This window comes from Corticium candelabrum, chromosome 1 (genome assembly GCF_963422355.1).
Source record: "Corticium candelabrum chromosome 1, ooCorCand1.1, whole genome shotgun sequence".
NCBI lineage: Eukaryota > Metazoa > Porifera > Homoscleromorpha > Homosclerophorida > Plakinidae > Corticium > Corticium candelabrum.
The window spans coordinates 14,295,459-14,311,066 of NC_085085.1; the positions used below are offsets into that span (position 1 = coordinate 14,295,459).

The window sequence follows — 15,608 nt, forward strand, 5'->3', positions numbered from 1 at the left end:
AGATTGTACGAATTTGTCGGAACAACAGGCACTATCACTAGGCGACAAACGTATACGTACGTTATTGTGTGTAGGAGTGCCAAGATTTGTTGCATGACCATCCAGTATAGACTAGCTAGGTTATCTTCGAACCCAATTGATTCCATTAATTTGCTGTTATTGTATTACGTTACCAGTGTGTGAAATTAAAATAAATGATGATGATTTTGTTTAGAGAGGTACTCCAGTCTTGCCCTAGAATATGTTAGACAAACAGACGAGCAGACTAAAGCTACGTAATTTAAGCAATACGAGCGCGCGCTAATGCACGGACTAAATTTCGCCGACGGACCACGTAGGGTTCACACGACCGGAAACGAAGTTCGAAAAAACCATGACCAGAAACGAATCATGTCAACCTTCTGTCAACTGAATCATGTCAACTAGGTCTAATCGCGCTCGTTAGGTCTAACTCCACCACGGCACAAATGTGTTAGGAAGCGGACCTGTTTCGAACCTAATCCGCTGCTAGAGGCAGCTTCTACAAATCTGAGGGACACCATGTGCGCAAGCGTATTGCACACTTTAGCTACTGCGCTTGCGCATTTGACCAACCGGAATAAATCCGTATACGTATCGGAACAAATCCGCGGGTACACATCGGCCACCGTGGCTTACTTTCAATCATGTGTGGTATATGGGCTATTTTCGGTGCCAAACAAGACGTCAAACAACTGTCTGCCAAGTGCACTAGAGTCGTACATAGGGGACCGGATGCTTGGCGCATCGAATCAATTCACGGTCTGAACAATGCCTGTCTCGGTTTTCAACGTTTGACCATTATTGACTCAACGTATGGGATGCAACCGATGAACCTTAGAACTTATCCTCATCTCTGGCTCATCTACGATGGAGAAATCTACAACGTACGTAATTAATTGTAATATTTCATCGGTTTGTTTACTACATATCTTAATTTAACATGCAGTATCAGAAACTGCAAGAAGAGTTTGGCTATAACTATGAGACGTGTTCTGATGGTGAAGCCATCATTCATTCCTACGCAAAATTTGGAGTGAAGAAGACTGTTGAAATGCTTGATGGTGTGTTTGCCTTTGTCATTGTGGATATGACGGAGAAAACAGTTCATCTAGGAAGAGATGTATTTGGAATTCGTCCCATGTTTACGTTCTTTGACCAAGGTGGGTGCAGTAGACAGTACACAAACACCATACCAACGCCCTAGTGTTGCTAGTAGTAGGTTAGCCTCGTACCTGTGGTAACACTGAAGTGTATTCTATTGTTCCGCTTAAGACTGCGCATGCGCATTTACCACCCACTATACCACATCTCTCCTTAAAAAATTCAACACAACTCAAAACATTGTCTTGTAACTACAAGTATGATATCCAAACAGCCAAAAAACACTAAGAGCAACTGTATCCAACGACCTACAGGTCCAGTCTATCTGGTTGTTTTCTTTCTGTCTTGGATCGACGTAAGATGAGGTCTCCTCCTCATGTGGTTGGAAGTCTATCAGTGGTGTTGTCTGGAGAAGGGCTCTGAATGAAAGAGCTCTGAGTGATGGAATCAGCGGAAGGCTGTTCCATGTTGACCACTGGAAGCTGATTGTCAAGAACAGGAGATGCGGCAGTGCTGACGGCTGGGGTTGAGTACTGTACCCTGATAGTTGTCGGTGTTATGTGAGATTTCTCCAGACATAACAGTGCCGGGAGGTGATTCTGTGCAGTGACTTGGATTGTTGTTAGCTTCTGGTACTATTTGGCGGGCCATACCAAAGTGGTAGATGAAGGTGGGTCCACACGTGGCCTTAGCTGATCAATGTCGCGTTTCCATGTAACACCCCATTGAGGCAGGCAAACATGGTTTGTGAGAGGGCCTAAAACCTGTGTAACAATACGTGGGCTCCACTTTGGCTCTTGAGTTCGGTAATCACGCACCAAGACTGTATCTCCCACTGAGAATGAGCGTAACGGGTTATGCTTGTCATGGCATATTTTCTGAGCATCCTGCCATTGGGAAACCGTTTCAGCTGGAGATGGATGCAGGAGAGTAAATTGTGTGCGAAGAGTGTGGCGGATGAGGAGCTCGCATGGTGGTTGTCCTGTGGTGGTGTGCGGAGTTGTTCTGTAATGTAAAAGTCATGCTGCCAGCTTGTGCTGTGAGGGGTGTATGGCTGGTTTTTTATTCCGCTCTTAAAAGATTGCACTGCCCATTCCGTCAAACCATTGGTAGCTGGATGAAAAGGTGGGCTCTGAATATGTCGTATCCCATTCTGTTTCATAAATGTTGCAAATTCCTCAGACGTGAAAGGTGGCCCGTTGTTTGAAACCAGCTCTGCTGGCAAACCATGTGTAGCGAACATTTTGCGCAATGCCTGAATGGTGGACCGCGCCGTTGTGGAGTGAGACATGTGAATTGCTTTCATCCACTTGGAGTGAGCATCTACAAGAATCAGAAAAATCGGCGCCATCTAACTTAGCAAAGTCAATGTGGACCCGGTGCGACGGAGTGTTGGGCCAGGACAAGCTATGTAATGGGGCACTGGTTGGGCGACTGTTGACATATGTGTTGCCAAACCGGGCAACATCCTCAATGGCTGTATCCAGCTGAGGCCACCAAAAGTGGCTTCTGGCCATGTCTTTCATGCGAGAGGCCCCATCATGGTGGGCATGCAGTTCCTGAAGTAGACGGGAGCGAGCAGATGTAGGAATGATGATCTGATTTCCGCAAAGGAGACAATCTTGAGACAGCTCCCATTTCCTATTAAGACAGGGATGTGAGTCTTCATCTGGACATTGGGTGGGCCATCCCGTCTTAGTCCAGTGAAGAGCCTTTGAGATAATTAGATCACGTCTGGTGGCTGTTGCTAGTTGCTTAGCAGTAAGAGGAAACCCTTGCAGGTGATCAATAGTTCAGACTCGTTCAGACTGTGTGATGAAGTCACTCTTCAACCCTGGACAAGGCAGCTGCGACAAAGCATCAGCAGTGGTGTTCTCCTTAGCATACTTGAATTCCATAGAGTATGAGTATGACGACAGAGTAAGGGCCCATCTCTGTAAACGAGCTGCTGCCATGGTGGGAACTTCATGTGTGTGACTTCTACATTGACTTTTCCTTTTGTTGCGATCGCTTCTCCTGTATAGGTACGTAACAAGCAGTTTGACGGTTCCATCTGTTGAGGGAGCTGCAGACCAAACCATTGCTCTGCTGACATCGGTTACACAGCGGCTCCCGTATCCACTTCCATCATAACCTCCTGACCCGCCAAGTTCACACAGACCCTGATTGGAGGGGTGCGAGGACTGAAAGAGTAAGGACAGGTGCCTCTGCATCAGAATCTGAGTCGTCTTCCACGTACTTTGTCTGCGTAGCAGGAGTTGACTTATGAGGTTTTGACCGACATGCTGCAGCTAGATGCCCTTTCTTTCCACAAGACTTGCACATGGTTTCCAGATGACAACACGCAAGTGCTAGATGACTCGGACTGCCACAACGGTAGCAAAACGTTGTACCTTGCTTCCTAATCGACTGCTTGTCTGCCATTTGCTGCACCTCTTCTGTTGCTGACATAGTAGGTAGTAGAGTAGGCGTGGTCATTTGAAGAGTATCTTTCGCAGCAGCTTCCGTGGATAACGCCGTCTCCAGTGCTGTTTTAAAAGTTAACTTTGCCCGAGAAAGCAAGCGCTTTTGTATATGCGTCGAGCGTAAACCACAGACGAAACAGTCGCGTAACGTGTCATCCAGGAATGTCCCAAATTCACAATGCTGTGTAAGCTTTCGTAAAGCTGTAACGTAGGTACTGAGATCTTCATCCAAACCTTGGTTTGCTTGTGGAAGTGGAAGCGTTCTGCTATTACCAGGGGTTTTTGCGCCAAATGATCTTGTAATATGTTGACAATCTCCTTGAAACTGAGTGTAGATGGCTTGGTTGGTGTCGTTAAGATTTTCAGCAACCGTACGTCTGGCTACTCATGAGAGCAATCATGGTCGGAACGCGTGCTTCGTTCGCAACGCCATTAGCCATGAAGAACTGCTCCACCTGTTCAATTTACGCAGTCCAGTCCTCTTGGTCTGCATCAAAAACCGATACCGAACCTAAGAACGTCGCCATCGTCATCACCAGTGTGGTAACGTTGAAGTGTATTCTATTGTACCGCCTAAGACTGTGCATGCTCATTGACCACCCACTCTACCACAGTACCCAGGTCTCTTGGGTACTTAGTGACTAGACCACTGCATTGCAGGTCACGATGAATACAACGACTATCATATAATACTGTCAGTGCCGTAGGAAGATGTTCACGAGTGAGGGGGATTTACCGTGGATGACATCATGAGTAAGCAAAAACTACCTTGCTTGCCAGACCATAAACAGATTTGCACATCACGGGCACAGAAAATTTAAATTTCTACACTGGGGCTTCAGCCCCATCCCCCTCCTCTTCCCCCAGCCCCCTTCTCTTCCCCCATCCCCCTTCCCCCTCCTCTCCCCCCGCTTCCTACACCAGTGATATGCATTACCAATGTGGTAGCTACTGCTCTAGCTATAAGTAGCAGCATCTTCTGGAGACACTGCAGAGCCGCAAAGTGCAAGGAGCGACAAGCCGGATTGACAATTCTGCGCCAGATTTATGGTCAAAAGTTGTTTACAGTTTAACATCAGAACATTTCTCTTTCATTCTAAATGCTGTCTCGGAGTCATTACCAACGAATGCCAATCTTCTGCTGTGGAAGAAGAGAACAAATGATGGATGTCCACTCTGCCATAAACGACAGACTCTTCTACACGTTCTAAATAATTGTTCTGTTCTCCTTAAGAGAGGCTGTTATAATACCCGGCACGACGCTGTTCTCAAGATAATCTACGACACCATCTCTCAGAATACGTCCACCAGTAATTACAACGTTTTCGCTGATCTTGCCTGCAGCACTGTTCCATTTCCAACAGACATCGTTGTGACCGCCAAAAGACCTGACGTCATTCTATGGAACGACGTGGTACAGAGAATTTACCTAGTAGAACTTACTGTCTGTCATGAGTCCAACTTCGATGCAGCTGACGAAAGAAAAACTGCAAGATATTACGACCTAGTGCAGTCTCTGTCAGAAAAGAGATATCTCGTAAAGCAATTTAACCTTCTAGTTGGATCGAGAGGTTTTATTCATAATGCCAATTTGAATTCTTTGTGCACGGAACTACGTATACCAGCTAGGACAAAGGAGAACATGTGTCTTCAGATTATCAAGACTGTCATGGAAGAGTCATTTAAAATCTGGATCAAGAGGAACAGTTCATAGCCTTGTTACTGTGTTTAATTAATGGTTAACTTAGTCTTCTCTTTTACTTTAGTCTTGCTGTGCTAGCCAACTTCGTTGTAGCTAGTCTAGAGCTCTTAGCTGCTGTCCCATATGTCGCCACGGGATTGTTAACCGTGTTGGACAGGGGTTGCTAGCTGCTCCCCATTTGTTTATTTATTTCAATAAATGGGTTTGACCATTGATCTGAGGTCAGCTATCCTGTGCTTTCAATATAATTCTTTACTTTTGGTTCAAAAAAGAATGCAAACAAGTCTAAGAAACATATTGAAAAATGAGAAAGATGGAGGTTGTCGTACGAGAAAGAATAGAAACAAGATCATGTAGGGTGTGCTGTGACATCTTCCATGAATTCACTCATACAGACTGAGCAATACATTATCCCTACATGGCACTATTTTCTAGACACTATGTGTGTATACCCTAGAAGATGGTGCAATGTAGGGATGATGTATGGCTGAGTCTGTATGAGTGAATTCATGAAAGATGTCACAGCACACCTTACATGGTCTTGCTATTCTTTTTTGTACGGCAATGGTTGAACCCTACATCATTATCATTTTTTCAAAATGTTTATATACTTGTAGTATTACATCTATCAAAGCGTTTGAAAATTTCAGCAGACTTGGTCTATACAGATGCAACAAATGCATTACACCAGGTATACCTGGTATGTATAGCTAGGTGAGAGACACAATTCCAAGTTTGAGCAATAGAATGTTTTACAATTGACACTGCGTACCATTTGTCATGCTATATATGCCAAAGGGAATTGCTGGTGCATTATTGACTTAATCTGATTGTATTTTACAAAACGGTAGTGTCTGCGTTTTAAATTGTGTATTTAGTCACCAACGTACTTTACATGCAGTATCTAGATCTATTCTTGAAGTTGGTTGTGTTTAATTGTAACAATTTTTACAAGAGAGTAGTAGTACAGGCCCAGATATTCCACCAAAGACTCAGACCCTATCATTAGACAGGATGGAAGTATATGTTTTAATTGTAAAGAAGAGCTTGAGCCGTAAGCGGCAATTTGTCTATTTGTGTGTTTGTAACCTTCTGTTTTGTTGTATCAGGAACATTGGGTATTTGCTCAGAAGCAAAAGGTCTTCTCAATGTGCCACGTACAGATGGTGTACTTGTCCAGCAGTTCAAGCCAGGTCATGTCCAATCATTAGCTATTGACACAGATGGGTTACTTTTGTGGTCAGAGAGCTACCCAGTTGTAACTGTTGGTGGTTCTGACTTCAACAGTGTTGCTTGTCTGGTTCCTGATGATGTCTACTCTAACATCAGGATGCTACTGAAAGAAGCTGTCAAGAAGAGATTGATTTCTGATCGTATCGGCTGTTTTTTGTCTGGTGGTTTGGACTCTAGTCTCGTTTGTGCACTTCTTGCTGAATGCATGAAAGAAGAAGGAATCAAGTACCCTCTTCAAACATTTTCAATCGGAATGGAAGGTAGTCCTGACATTGAAGCTGCTCGCATCTTGTCAGCTTATCTCAATACGGAACATCACGAAGTCAAGTTTACTTGGGAAGAAGGAATGCAAGTTATTCGTGAGGTCATCTATCGGTTAGAAAGTTATGATACTATCACTATCCGTGGCTCTATAGCTATGTACCTTTTATCTAAATATGTGAAAGAAAAGACTGACACAATAGTTATGTTTTCAGGAGAAGGGTCTGATGAGCTCTGCCAAGGTTATATCCACTTTCACAAAGCTCCTTCACCAATTGAAGCCGACCTAGAGTCTCGCAGACTACTACAAGATCTGTACTTGCAAGATGTTCTTCGTACAGACAGAATGACAGCTGCCCATGGCTTGGAGCTTCGTGTTCCATTCCTTGATAAGTTCTTTACGTCTTATTTCCTTTCTCTGTCATGTGAGATGCGACAACCAACGAATGGTGTAGAAAAGTATCTTTTGCGAAGTGCATTCAGTGGAACTGGTTTGTTGCCTGATGAAATCTTATGGAGACCAAAGGAAGCGTTTAGTGATGGAGTTTTAGCAAAAGAGAAATTATGGTACACACTATTACAAGATGAATTAGCCAGTAAGGTAAATGAAGTTGTTATATCATCTGTAGATGTGTTTGTTGTGATGCTTCCTAAACTCTAATAAGATTTCTCCCGACAAACAGAAAAACTATAGTTCATTTCATTGTGATCTTTCGATAGTTTAATTCATTTGATTGTGTTACTATTGTAGCAAGCAACAGAATAGATAAAACTGACAGTAGATCTCAGTGAAAATTGTTTTTGTATATATATATATATATATATATATATATATATATATATATATATATATATATATATATATAACAGTACTTCTCTCATGTCTGTACCATGTTTGTCTCTAGTTGTAATAGTCTTTTCTAATTTATTAGGTATCTAATGATGCTGTAGAAGTGGCAGCGTTACAATTCAAGACTGGAGTGGTTCCCACATCTAAAGAAGCCTATTACTTTCGTGTTCTATTTGATGAAATGTTTCCTGAACATGCTCACTTCACTCCATACCATTGGATGCCCAAGTGGACGGAAAATGCTTCTGATCCATCACCAAGAGCACTCTCTTATTACAAGTCATAGAGTATGTGCGGATTTTAAGGAAACTTCTTGATAGACATTTCCTGAAATAACTGAGAAAACCCTAGAATTTATTAGTATTGCTGTGATTATTTGTTCTAAAAAGTAGCAAACAATTTTGAATTTTAGTTACAATGTTGCTTTACACAGTTGCTTCATATCCATAGATATTAGAGCAGGGCAATATGAAACCGAATCAACTTTATATCTTCGTCTGTAGTATGAAAACAGATCATATCATAGGATATGCATCAAAATCTTTACGCACTTCACTCTTAATTACATGTTTTGTCGCGTACTGTAGGAAGGCTATCAGTGTGACCTAACGCCTACAGAAAATTGAGGCAGGAGTGCTTTCCCAAAGTAATGTATGTTCTGTTTATGAGATATTCCCAAGCATCTGGATGGTACAGTAGACAATCGTTTCTAACCAATCACCATACGTTACAAGTAACTTGTATGAGTAATTGATTATGAGCAACCAATGAAGTGAAACGTGCACTGCAAACAAAACAATATTTATATTATCATCATAGTGACCATGGTTGATATAGTGTGCGCTGAGATATTAAGATTGATCTTACTAGTAGATACTACACTTGTAGCTATGTCTATCAAGCAAGAGTAGCACTTTCTGTTGTACGTTCATAAGTCAGTATCGCTTGCTCCATTTCTAGGGACTATTGCTGCAATCCACTGGAGGTATCCTGCACTTCCTTGATCAATCTGAATTGAAGAGACGTCTTCTAAATCATTTTATGTTGGTTGATTGGCCTTACCTTCATACTGATTACTTCAGGCACTTCAAATGGATGGTTCTTATTCACAAAAGGTAACAATATCAGGGATTCTCGACGTTCTTGTCTTTATCATCTGCAATGCATTGAGAAATAATTGCAAAGATTACCTGAAGGAGATGACCGACTGGACACTCGAGCCTACACCCATATATTCGGGTGGTCTTAGTCATCCTCCCCCTATTCGCCATCCTCCCCCTATTCGCCATCCTCCCCCTATTCGACATCCTCCCCTATTCGCCATCGTCCCGTATTCGCCATCCTCCCCCTATTCGCCATCCTCCCCCTATTCGCCATCCTCCCCTATTCGCCATCCTCCCCTATTCGCCATCCTCCCCCTATTCGCCATCCTCCCCCTATTCGCCATCCTCCCCCTATTCGCCATCCTCCCTCTATTCAACATCATCCCCCTATTCGACATCATCCCCCTATTCGCCATCATCCCCCTATTCAACATCCTCCCCCTATTCAACATTTTCCCCCGTCATCCGGATGTCGGCTGCATGTCTACGTGAGACTTTATACAATTTGAACCCATAGCTTACCTATGAGACGTTCACTGCTGTCCCCTTTCTGGTGAGACAATACCGCCCCAATACCTACTGGGGATGCATCACAAGCCAGGATCAGAGGTTTTCGTGCATCATAATGAATCAAAACTTTTTTAGAAGTCAATAATCTTTTAGATTCCCTAATGCCGTTTCCTGTTCTTTTCCCCATTGCCACTTCACTCCCTTCTTCAGTAATTTGTATAGTGGTGCCAATACACTTGAAATATTGTGGAGGAACTTTTGCTGTAATAGTTTAGTAACCCAAGAAAAGCCTTGAGTTCTCACAGATGTTGGTGTGTGAGCTTCCTGGATAGCTCTAACTCTGTCTTTATCCGGATGAGTGCCTTCTGCATTGATGGTTACTCCCAAATACTGCACTGATGGAGCCATGAACTGGCATTTCGCCCTCTTGAGTCGCAGCCCTGCTGTGGACAACCTCTGGAGGACTCCTCTAACCGCTGTAAATGCTGATCCTGACACTCCCAGTCACTAGGATATTGTCAAGATATACTACTACCCCCTCAATACCTTGCAACAGATTCTCCATTGTGTGTTGAAATATGGCTGAAACCGCAGACACACCAAAAGGTAATCGATTATATTGAAATAACCCCTTGTGGGTGTTCATAGTAACAAAGGGTTTTGACTGCTCATCCAGTGCCAGCTGTTGGCACGCTTGTGACATGTCGAGTTTGCTAAAAACCTTTGCTCCACCCAATCGTGCAAGAAGGTCGTTTATCCGTGGCAGGGGATAGCTATCAGGTTTGGCTACTTGATTGACTGTCATTTTATAATCCCTGCAAACTCTAATAGAGCCATCTGCCTTCAAAATTGGGACTATTGGTGCTGCCCATTCAGAGTGCGATACAGGTTCGACAATTCCAGCGTCAACCAATTTGCAAAAAGCTTCTTCCACTTGTTCTCTGATTGCGTGTGATACGTTTCTTGCACGATAGAAACGGGGAGATGCCTGCGTGTCTACGTGGATCTTGACTTCCACACCCTTAAGGAGCCCTACTTCATCTCTAAATACCTCCTCATACTGCTCCAGGATACCATCAAGCTCCTCTCTATCCAGTCGCAAAACCTGGTGGGATGCCTGCCAGTTCATTTTCAGTTCACTCAGCCAGTCACACCCACACAAACTAGGGCCACTTCCTTTCTTGACTAGTAATGGTAGTTCTATCTCCTTTCTGGCCTGAGGGGCACTTGCCTTGACGATGATCTTCCCCAGCAAAAGAATTCTCTCCTGTATAGGTCTTCAGGATAATGGCTGTATTACGCAATGCAGGGTGCTGCTTTTTCCACAGCTGCCTATAAACAGCTTCACTAATCAGTGACACTAATGCACCAGTGTTGATTTCCATGTCAAGCTGTTTCCCTTCTATCATCACTAGAGTGAACCAGAGCTTCTGGTTTGACTACAAAGAATTTACTATCTCCTCTTTACTCACTTTGTGAGTCATAGAGTAATGATACTGTTGCGATTGTTCATTATCCTTAGGTAATTCCCATTCCTGTTTCACTACAGCTGCTCGCTGTTGTTGCTTGCCACCCTTCCCTTTGGCCTTGCATGCTCTAAGTATGTGCCCCATCTTTTTGCACCCGTGACAAATTGCTGACTTAAAACGGAAGCTTGATGGAACATGGCCTTTACAGCCGCATCGATAGCAGCTTGACAGAGTGGGTTTCTGGCTGTTTACATTTCGGACAACCACTGGTGGTGTCTCAGGCTTAACATCCACACTTGCGCTAGCACTCAACTGTTCAGCATTGTTAGCTGCCAACTCCATCGCTTGAGCCACCTCGTACGCTTTCTGGAATTTCAGATCTCTGTCAGGCAGCAACCGTCTCTGGGTCCTCTCATCTTGAACCCCACAACTAGTCTATCTTGCAGCAAATTACTCACAATTCGGCCAGCCTACGTAATTCCGCTACGTAATTTGTCACTGACTCACCTGATTGGCGGCTTCTGCTGTTGAATTTGAAAAGTTGCATCGTAGTAGAAGGCTTTGGGTGGAAATGGACCTCCAACATGGCACAGATGTCTGCAAATGGCTTTTCTGGTGGCTTGTCCGGACATAAGAAGCTTCTCAATAGTGTATACATACAAGTTCCCACGCTACTAAAAATGGTGCGCTTTCTGGTGGCATCTACCGATTCAAAGCCAGGAACTAGAACAGCTCCTCTTATAAAACAGCTCCGTCTCTCAAGGCTCAAGCTATCTTGACTTTCAGGTGTCTTTACCATCTTGCACCAGACTACTTCAAAAATTTGTTTATCACTAGAAATTCGGTGTGTAGCCGAGTTACACGGAATAGCAATAGACTATTAATTACTTCCTTGTCCAAGAACAAATTCTTTAATTAAAGAGTTCAGTTTCAGAGCAGCCCAGCAATGGAATGGCCTGCCTAATATTCTAATTGAGTGCAAGTCTTTTAAGACTTTCAAACTAACTTATAAATGTTTGTTTCTGAATAAACCTTGAACTTGTGAGTTGCTTAGTTTGGTGTGTTAGTTTGGTGTGTTAGTTTGGTGTGTTAGTTTGGTGTGTTAGTTTGGTGTGTTAGTTTGGTGTGTTAGTTTGGTGTGTTAGTTTCGTGTCTTAGTTTCGTATGTTAGTTTCGTGTTAGCATAAATTAGCACTGTAAGTGTTGCAATGTAATGGCACATGACTCTGTGGTAGATTAGTCATCAGACTGAACAGTTTACCTGTATAAATAAAGTCATCTCATCTCATCTCACGGCGTGCGGCCGCTAGTTGTCTTTGGCTTCATCGAATTCTGCCAATCGCCCAAACGTCGCCATCCTCGTCGCCAGTGTGATATCTGTGGTTCGCTATTAATTAAAAATCTACCAGGACTAAACCCCCGGATAATCAGCACCCGGATACTACAGGATTGATCGTTATCGTGTAGTATCGTGTAGTCGTCTACCTATAGTGAGTTCAAGTTTACTACTTGGTGTAGCACTTGCGTCAGGCTTGATCAGTTGATCGTTCGAGTGTGTCCTAGATACCAGTTTTAGTACACGAGAGAGTGCAGTATAGCACGGAAGCGTCTAGACAGGAGTACAATGTATTTTACAAAACGTTGCGTCTGGACAGTGCTACACATGCTTTTATCAAAGCACAAATCCCTCCCAGACAGCCAGACCTTTTCCCGCGTTACTTCGCGTAACCAGACTTTTTTCCCGCGTCATGCGAAAGACGCGGGAAAAGGGTCTGGCTACGCAAGACTAACGTGCAGTAGAAGTGTGACATGACGTTGTAAATGGATTTGGCTTTCAATCATGTGTGGTATATGGGCTATTTTCGGTGCCAAACAAGACGTCAAACCACTGTCTGCCAATTGCGCTAGAGTTGCTCATAGGGGACCGGATGCTTGGCGCATCGAATCAATTCACGGGCTGAACAATGCCTGTCTCGGTTTTCAACGTTTGGCCATTATTGACTCAACGTATGGGATGCAACCGATGAACCTTAGAACCTATCCTTATCTCTGGCTCATCTACAATGGAGAAATCTACAACGTACGTAAGACTGTAATGTAAATTGATTAGATTACTTTCATCGGTTTGTTTACTACATGTCTTTGTTTGACATCAGTATCAGAAACTGCAACAAGAGTTTGGCTATAAGTACGAGACGTGTTGTGATGGTGAAGCCATCATTCATTCCTACGCAAAATTTGGAGTGAAGAAGACTGTTGAAATGCTTGATGGTGTGTTTGCCTTTGTCATTGTGGATATGAAGGAGAAAACAGTTCATTTAGGAAGAGATGTATTTGGAATTCGTCCCATGTTTACCTTCTTTGACCAAGGTGGGTGCAATAGTATGATATAGTTAGGTCTATTGGTGAGAATCTGAAAATTTCAGCAGAGTTGGTCTAATATGCATTGTACACTGGTATGTAGGTATAGGTTACAAACACAATTCCAAGTTTGAGCAATAGAACGTTTTACAATTGACACAATAGAACGTTTTACCATTGACACTACATTCGTTTGTCAATATCTGCCAAAGGAATTGCTGGTGCACTTAATCTTATCTATTCACTGATTGTATTTTACAAAACGGTATTATCTGCTTTTCATTTGTCACTAACATACGTTACATGCAGTATCTACTGTAGATTTATTGAAGTTGGTTGTGTTTGTAACAATTAATTTTCACAAGAAATAGTCAATACAGGCCCAGACATTCCACCAAGGACATGACTCATTCCCTGTTTAGACAGGATGGAAGTATGTTTTGTAAAGAAAATTGAGCTTGAGCCTTAATCGACAATTTGTCTATTTGTGTGTTTTTAACCTTCTAATGGGACATTTTGTTAATTGTATCAGGAACATTGGGTGTTTGTTCAGAAGCAAAGGGTCTTCTCAATGTGCCACACGCAGATGGTGTACTTGTCCAGCCATTCAAGCCAGGTCATGTCCAATCATTGGCTATAAACATGGAAGGGCAAGTTATGTGGTCAGAGAGCTACCCAGTTGTCACTGTTGGTGGTTCTGACTTCAACAATGTTGCTTGTTTGGTTCCTGATGATGTCTACTCTAACATCAGGATGCTACTGAAAGAAGCTGTCAAGAAGAGATTGATTTCTGACCGTCGTATCGGCTGTTTTTTGTCTGGTGGTTTGGACTCTAGTCTCATTTGTGCACTTCTTGCTGAATGCATGAAAGAAGAAGGAATCAAGTACCCTCTTCAAACATTTTCAATTGGAATGGAAGGTAGTCCTGACGTTGAAGCTGCTCGCATCATGTCAGCTTATCTCAATACGGAACATCACGAAGTCAAGTTTACTCGGGAAGAAGGAATGCAAGTTATTCGTGAGGTCGTCTATCGTTTAGAAAGTTATGATACTATGGCTATCCGTGACTCTATAGCTATGTACCTTTTATCTAAATATGTGAAAGAAAAGACTGACACAATAGTTGTGTTTTCAGGAGAAGGGTCTGATGAGCTCTGCCAAGGTTACATCCACTTTCACAAGGCTCCCTCACCAGATGAAGCTGATCTAGAGTCTCGTAGATTACTGAAGGAGCTCTATTTGCATGATGTTCTTCGTGCAGATAGAATGACAGCTGCCCATGGGTTGGAACTTCGTGTTCCATTCCTTGATAAGTTCTTTACATCCTATTTCCTTTCTCTGCCATGCGCGATTCGACAACCAACAAATGGTGTAGAAAAGAATCTTTTGAGAAGTGCATTTAGTGGAACTGGTTTGTTGCCTGATCAAATCTTATGGAGACCAAAGGAAGCGTTTAGTGATGGAGTTTTAGCAAAAGAGAAATCATGGTACACACTATTACAAGATGAATTAGCCAGTAAGGTAAATGAAGTTGCTATCATCTGTACATGTGTTTTGATGCTTCCTACACTCTACTAGGAGTTCTTTGGACAAACAGACAAACTATAGTTCATTTCAGTGTGATCTTCTGCTAGTTTAATTCATTAGATTGTGTTACTATTTTAACAAGCAACAGAATAGATAAAACTGGCAGTATATCTCAGTGAAATTCTTTTTCATAAGAGTTAGAAAGTTTTTATTAGATGCATTACTGGACTATTACACCATTATGTATATTAATAATAATTATCACTCTCATGTCTGTACAATGTTAAGTCTGTAATTGTAATTGTCATTTCTAATTTATTAGGTATCTACTGATGCTGTAGAAGTGGCAGCGTTACAATTCAAGACTGGAGTGGTTCCCACATCTAAAGAAGCGTATTACTTTCGTGTTCTATTTGATGAAATGTTTCCTGGACATGCTCACTTCACTCCATACTATTGGATGCCCAAGTGGACAGAAAATGCTTCTGATCCATCACCAAGAGCACTCTCTTATTACAAGTCATAGAGTATGTGCGGATTTTAAGGAAACTTCTTGATAGACATTTCCTGAAATAATTAATCTATTACTGAGGAAACCAGTGGATTCACGTTTGTCTTAAAAAGTAGCAAACAATTTTTTAATTTTAGTTAAACTGTTGCTTGAGTCGCTGTCATGTGGCTGGGGCATGTATATAAAGAGTGAAAAGGTAGTGAAGATACCATCATGTCATGCATGAGTAACCTAGTTGGAGATTGTTGCTGTGCCAGATTGGGTGGCATACCTGCTGCCCTTGCAATATTTCACATGTGCATATCTCCTATGGAAACAAATTTGAATGTTATAATCTCAACACTCACTTCATCCATAGATATCAGAGCAGGGCAATATGAAAACGAATCAACTTCATATCTTTACCTACTATAAAAACAGATCATATCATAGGACATGGATCAAAATCTTTATTCATTCCACTCTTAATAATTACATGTTTTGTTGCCTACTGT

General features: G+C 42.4%; 2 protein-coding genes and 1 long non-coding RNA gene across 3 annotated transcripts; 2 read left to right on the forward strand and 1 right to left on the reverse strand.

Moving 5' to 3' along the window:
- Positions 1-604: 604 nt before the first annotated feature.
- On the forward strand, positions 605-8,121 carry LOC134192925 (asparagine synthetase [glutamine-hydrolyzing]-like). Its single transcript, XM_062661685.1, has 4 exons — positions 605-905; positions 968-1,181; positions 6,399-7,384; positions 7,716-8,121. Exons 1-4 carry the CDS (start codon positions 666-668, stop codon positions 7,917-7,919), a joined length of 1,644 nt encoding a protein of 547 aa, XP_062517669.1. The 5' UTR covers positions 605-665; the 3' UTR covers positions 7,920-8,121.
- Positions 8,122-8,418: 297 nt separating this feature from the next.
- LOC134190613 (uncharacterized) lies at positions 8,419-12,124 on the reverse strand. Its single transcript, XR_009971661.1, has 3 exons — positions 11,977-12,124; positions 8,696-8,789; positions 8,419-8,642 (listed from the first exon to the last, which is right to left on the reverse strand). It is a non-coding gene; the product is annotated as an uncharacterized LOC134190613 (long non-coding RNA).
- Positions 12,125-12,347: 223 nt separating this feature from the next.
- On the forward strand, positions 12,348-15,319 carry LOC134182777 (asparagine synthetase [glutamine-hydrolyzing]-like). The gene is made up of 4 exons (XM_062650217.1): positions 12,348-12,795; positions 12,872-13,085; positions 13,609-14,597; positions 14,926-15,319. Exons 1-4 carry the CDS (start codon positions 12,556-12,558, stop codon positions 15,127-15,129), a joined length of 1,647 nt encoding a protein of 548 aa, XP_062506201.1. The 5' UTR covers positions 12,348-12,555; the 3' UTR covers positions 15,130-15,319.
- Positions 15,320-15,608: the final 289 nt, after the last annotated feature.

Excerpts from the sequence above, each read along its gene's own strand:
- LOC134192925 (XM_062661685.1), top strand. The coding sequence starts at position 666 with ATGTGTGGTATATGGGCTATTTTCGGTGCCAAACAAGACGTCAAACAA. Across the intron at positions 1,182-6,398 it reads GTTTACGTTCTTTGACCAAG|GAACATTGGGTATTTGCTCA; the intron begins GTGGGTGCAGTA and ends TTGTTGTATCAG. Across the intron at positions 7,385-7,715 it reads AAGATGAATTAGCCAGTAAG|GTATCTAATGATGCTGTAGA; the intron begins GTAAATGAAGTT and ends CTAATTTATTAG.
- LOC134182777 (XM_062650217.1), top strand. The coding sequence starts at position 12,556 with ATGTGTGGTATATGGGCTATTTTCGGTGCCAAACAAGACGTCAAACCA. Across the intron at positions 12,796-12,871 it reads ACAATGGAGAAATCTACAAC|TATCAGAAACTGCAACAAGA; the intron begins GTACGTAAGACT and ends GTTTGACATCAG. Across the intron at positions 13,086-13,608 it reads GTTTACCTTCTTTGACCAAG|GAACATTGGGTGTTTGTTCA; the intron begins GTGGGTGCAATA and ends TAATTGTATCAG.